Here is a 5,667-nt window from a genome sequence, read left to right as displayed (position 1 = left end):
CACGCGGCAGCGTCAGACCACCCCACAGCACGCCCCGCCCGTGGTGGGCGCCCCAACGGTAGGAAACGGACGGGCCAGGTCACGTGACCCGCACCCGCTGACAGCCCGGGCCAGCTCCCGCAACGGTCACATTGACCCTAAGCGAGGCAACGGTCACATCCCCTGCGCCGTCCGATCCCCATCGCGCGGCGCCTCGGGGTTCCCGCCGCCAACGCTCGCTGTCGAGGCCGTTTCCTCCTTCTCCCCCCCATAGGTAGTAGAGTGGAGGTGAGGTGAGATCGTCAGACGAGGAGTGAGAGCCAGCCACAGTCAGAGAGAGTGAGGAGAGGGATAGGATAGTGAGAGGGTGTGAAGGTCGTCAATGGCGAGGAGGTAAGAACAGTGTGGTGTAGGATAGAAGAGTGAGCGACAAGAACCCATCCACCCCACCACACAAATAGTGATCTGCATCGCATTGCATCCATCCTAGATTTTTCTTGTAGGATCTCCGCTTCTTTTTCCCCCTTCTTCTTCGGTTGATTTTTTTACCTCTCTTGGAGAAGAAAACATATCATGGAGGTGTTGGGGCTCGCCGCCGGCGAGGAGGCTCTGCAGAGAGTGCCCGGCAGCTTCTGATTCATCTTCTTACTTTCTTCCTTCGTAGATGTTATAGGACATTCTTTCTTTCTTCGTTCATTCTTTTGTACTAGGCAGCATTTCTGCAGAGTCCAAACATTCTTTCCACCACTCAAATTCTTTCCTGCATATACAGCAGATAATACAGAGATTACATTCTTTTTTTTTTCGTTTCTTTTCTTCTCTCGTTTTCTTTCTTTGGACTGACAAATTCTTCTATCCAAGAACGCCAACATTCCCCTGTTTTTCGATCCACATTCATCCATCCATCCATTCATTCACTGAAGCTCAAGCTGTAGCCACATATCAGAGAGAGATTTGAGAGTGAGTGAGAGAGTGTGATCACCAGAGCAGAGGTGGAAGAAGAAGAAAGTTCGGAGGAGTTCAGAGGAGGAGCTACATTGCGCTGCTGCATCCGCTGGTGACACCTGTCCTGTCTCAGGGATGTTGGCGGGCTGCTCCTCCTTGTCGTCCAGGCATCAGATGAGCACGGCGCAGCGACTACCATGCGGCTTCTCCAAGCGGGCCGGCCGCGGCGACTCGGCGGTCCCCGGCGCCGCCCCGGGCGCCGACGGCAGGGGAGGCAACGGCACCTGCTCCTTCCGGCCGCACCCGGCGCCGCCGGTCACCCAGGCCGTCTCCTGGGGCGCCAAGCCGGAGCCCTCCGTCGGCGGCGACTGGGAGAGGCGGGGCGGGGCCGTCAAGCGCGCGCACGAGGAGGCGGCCGCGGAGGAGGAGTACGGCGCCCCCGCCGCCCGCGCCAAGCGGACGCGGATGGGCGGCGACGGCGACGAGGTATGGTTCCATCAATCCATTGCAGGGCCGGCGGCCTTGATGCAGGTGGCCGCCGGGGAGGGGGGAGGGGAGGAGGAGGAGGTGGCGGAGGAGCAGAAGGTGTTTCTTGTGCCGAGCGCCGCGGCCTTCCCGCACGGCATGGCGGCCGCCGCGGGGCCCTCGTCGCTGGCCGCGGCCAAGCAGGAGGAGTTCAGCAAGTCGCCGTCCCACTCCTCGTCCTCGTCGGGCACGGACGGCGGCTCGTCGGCCGTGCTGCCCGTTGAGCCTGCTGGCGTGAGGGGCTTCGTGGTGCCCGAGGCGGAGCGAGAGGCGCTGGAGCTGGTGGGCGCGCTCACCGCCTGCGCCGAGGCCCTCGCCGGCTGCCAGCACGACGCCGCCAACTACTACCTGGCGCGGCTCGGCGAGACGGCCTCGCCGTCCGGGCCCACGCCGCTGCACCGCGTCGCCGCCTGCTTCGCCGAGGCGCTCGCGCTCCGCGCGGCCAACATGTGGCCGCACGTCTTCGACGTCACCCCGCCGCGCGAGCTCACCGACGGCGCCTTCCACGACGACGACGACGCCCTGGCGCTGCGCGTGCTCAACAGCGTCACCCCGATCCCGAGGTTCCTCCACTTCACGCTCAACGAGCGCCTCCTCCGCGCCTTCGACGGCCACGACCGCGTCCACATCATCGACTTCGACATCAAGCAAGGCCTCCAGTGGCCGAGCCTCCTGCAGAGCCTGGCGGCGCGGACGCCGCAGCCGCCGGCGCACGTGCGGATCACCGGCGTCGGCTCGTCCAGGCAGGAGCTGCAGGACACCGGCGCGCGCCTCGCGCACGTGGCCGCCGGGCTGGGGCTCGCCTTCGAGTTCCACGCCGTGGTGGACCGCCTCGAGGACGTGCGCCTCTGGATGCTCCACGTCAAGCGCGGCGAGCGCGTCGCCGTGAACTGCGTCCTCGCCGCGCACCGCCTGCTCCGCGACGAGACCGGTGGCGCGCTGTCCGACTTCCTGGGGCTCGTGCGCAGCACGGGCGCCGCCGTCCTGCTCCTCGGCGAGCACGAGGCGGCGGGGCTGAACGCCGGGCGGTGGGAGGCGCGGTTCGCGCGCGCGCTGCAGCACTACGCCGCGGCGTTCGACGCGGTGGGCGCGGCCGGCCTGCCGCCGGCCAGCGCGGCCAGGGCCAAGGCGGAGGAGATGTTCGCGCGGGAGATCCGCAACGCGGTGGCGTTCGAGGGCTCCGACAGGTCGGAGCGGCACGAGAGCTTCGCGGGGTGGCGGCGGCGCATGGAGGACGGCGGGTTCCGGAGCGCCGGCATCGGCCACCGGGAGGCGATGCAGGGGCGGATGATCGCGAGGATGTTCGCGCCGGGCAAGTACGGCGTGCACCCGCAGGGCGACGGCGAGGGGCTCACGCTCCGGTGGCTCGACACCCCGCTCTACACCGTGACGGCGTGGGCGCCGGCCGGCGACGGCGCAGGAGGCAGCGCGACCGTGTCCGCGTCCACCACCGCCTCGCACTCTCTGCAGAGCTGAAGCTGAACAGGAGGAGGCCAAGTGAAGCGAAGAGGAAAGAACTGAACTTTTTCAGTGGTTCTTTTGCTGAGACTCATTCATTCATTAGTTCATAAGTTCATAATACAAGCTGACCAAATTATTTTATACATTCATTCATTCATCACCACCATCAACAAAGATGTATTAGTAGCTTTTCTCTTTTGGTTTATTTACAGTGATATGATAGGAGAAAAAGATTCAATTGTTATTAGCTAGCTATGTAGTAATAATTATTCATTCTTTTGGCTGTTGAGCTAGGATCCCTGCAAGAATCAGCTGCTTGTAGAAGAAGAAGCAGCAGGGACATTTCACAGCATTAATACATTCTTTTCAGCCATTATATGGAACTTGTAATCTTTGTTCAGATTCAGAAATGAAATGGAATCATCAATAGACTATTTCATCAATCCTTCCATGTTGTGTATATAATGGATCATCTGAAACTGAAATGTGTGTGTTGGATTGGATATTTTTTTCCTTGTCTGGATCTCATGTGGTGTTGTGTTCCAGAATTCAGAGAGATAACTGCAAAGATTCAGAGAAGCTCACTCTTGTTATATGAAACCATCTCCGTTCAGAGTCGGAAAGGAAATGGAATCAACGTGTATGCTGCATATAAAATCTTTGTATCATCTAAAATGTTTGTGTTTGTCCATCCCATGGAGAGAAAAAAGTAATAAAAACCTGTATGCATAATTGTTTCAGAATTCAGAGAGATAACTGAACAAATTCGTTCACTGCAGTCGATAACTGAACAATTTCAGAGAACCCGCTCTTCTTTTTTTTTTTTTTTTCAGCTGGAATGGTAGAATTAAATTCAGCGAATTCGTTCTAGCTCTGGTGAAATGGCAGAGTAAATTATCTAAACTATTATGCCAGTCACACTTTGCATAACTGAGGTGTACAATGGCAGCAATGCATGTTACAACTTGCTTCTGAACTAAGCTTCCAAACAACTTCCCAGCAGTTCTCAGTCAAGAGCAGCAAAATGACGCGATGAAAAGCCGCTGCATTGGTCCTTCTGTTACCACGGTTGTGCATACTGCAAAGCTGATGAGGCAATGGGAGTATCAATTTGGGCCAATTGTGTTGCTTAAAATCCCATCTCATACAAATTTACATGTTCACACTAGCTATTATGGTGGATGGACTGAAGGCCTTCAGTTTGTCTAGGAGATAACAGAGCCTGATTTATATGAGAAACAACAGAGCGCGGATTCAGTCAGGAACAACTTAACTGAATTTTTCGGACTTGCTAATCTTGATTATTCCAATTGCTGTCGCCTTGGTGTTCTACTCACATAAGTAGCGCCCTGCAATTTGACATATGACAACTTCCTTCATGCCCTCATTGCGTTGTTGGTCATGCACTCATGGTTGTTACTGTTGCACCTCACGAGCCATGATCACATCATTCCGAAGCATCACACTTACTGTGTGATTTATTCAACTGAAGTTTTGGCAGCCGCTCACTCTGACTTGTTATATATCTCTAGACCATTTACAATGCCGTTGTGTCACCTCGCTCCTTTTGTTGGGGTTCAGGAGAGATGTCATTAGGTGCCACATTCTTTGCTGAACTTTTGTTGTGTCTCACCGACGGGCTAAGATTTTAGAAGAAACTGCAACGAGATGTCGACCAATCAAGTCTTCACTCAACTGGCCGACACTTAAAATTTCGGTTGTAAAATATGCTGCTACAAAAGAGAGCAGCCATACATCAGTTTGGGCATGATTTATCTGAATGCAGCGAGCAAGCCGTAACCGTTGGTGTATAGCATCCAGTGAACTCTCAAGAAATAGGAACCAAAAGACGTCAGTCAATGGTGGGCAAAAATGAGCTAATACAATTCAAGAAAAAAATTTAAAGATAGTTGTTGTTATTGTGCATGTTCTGACACTATTCATAGTTTCTAGTGAACTGCTACATATTTAACAACTTTCAATATTTCTCTTAAAATAAATTGCACTCAGAGATAGTTCAAAACATATTTGCTTTCAGAGCTTATATTCCCTGCGTGTTGACTAAATAAATGAAACGACACACTTTTATAATTTTCTTTCGTATGACACACCGTAAGAACAAAAGCCAGCGAACTAATTAATTTATAGCTTTCGGTATAAATCAGTATGTAGAAGATTCAAAACTAAAGTAGGTTCAAGCTAGCCTTTTAACTTTAGATAAATAACTAAGAAAACACCAATGTGCACACAATCTCTGAATCGCCCGTTCAACTTTTGCACTCAAGAACAAGAAAATGATGATAAAAAATATCTTTAACTTTGGATATTTGTTCCTGTTGGAATCGTAGACTATTTCATCAATTCTTTCATGTTGTTTATATAATTTCTGTGTCATCTGAAATGTGTATAACTTTGGATATTTGTTCTTGTTGGAATCACATCTGAAACGTTCCAGAATTCAGAGAGATAACCGAACAGATTCGGAGAACTTCAGTCTTGTTATATGAAACCCAGTAATCTTTGTTCAGAGTATTGGAAACGAAGTGGAATCAACAGACTATTTCTTTCATCCTCCATGTTGTATACAATCTTTGTATCATCTGAAATGTTAGTTTTCGATGGGATGTTTGTTCTTGTCTGTATCCCATGTTGTGTTCCATGAAGAGAAAAGGTAAGAAAATCAATTGTTTCAGAATTCAGAGAGATAACTGAACAAGCTCGTTGATTGAAAAAATTCAGAGAACTCACTCTAGTTCT

At 52.3% G+C, this 5,667-nt stretch overlaps 1 protein-coding gene across 1 annotated transcript; it reads left to right on the top strand.

Moving 5' to 3' along the window:
* The first annotated feature begins 249 nt into the window (after nt 1-249).
* Nucleotides 250-3,353, top strand: LOC123088253 (protein DWARF AND LOW-TILLERING). The gene has a single exon (XM_044510452.1). The coding sequence runs from the start codon at nt 1,060-1,062 to the stop codon at nt 2,923-2,925; it is 1,866 nt and encodes a 621-aa protein (XP_044366387.1). The 5' UTR covers nt 250-1,059; the 3' UTR covers nt 2,926-3,353.
* The last annotated feature ends 2,314 nt before the right edge of the window (nt 3,354-5,667 follow it).

The sequence above is a fragment of the Triticum aestivum genome, chromosome 4A (genome assembly GCF_018294505.1).
Source record: "Triticum aestivum cultivar Chinese Spring chromosome 4A, IWGSC CS RefSeq v2.1, whole genome shotgun sequence".
Taxonomy (NCBI): Eukaryota; Viridiplantae; Streptophyta; class Magnoliopsida; order Poales; family Poaceae; genus Triticum; species Triticum aestivum.
Note: the sequence above shows the minus strand (reverse complement) of the source record. Positions and strands in the feature narration are given on the sequence as shown.

What these genes read in the sequence shown, in the direction of transcription:
- LOC123088253 (XM_044510452.1), top strand. Translation starts at nt 1,060, where the DNA reads ATGTTGGCGGGCTGCTCCTCCTTGTCGTCCAGGCATCAGATGAGCACG.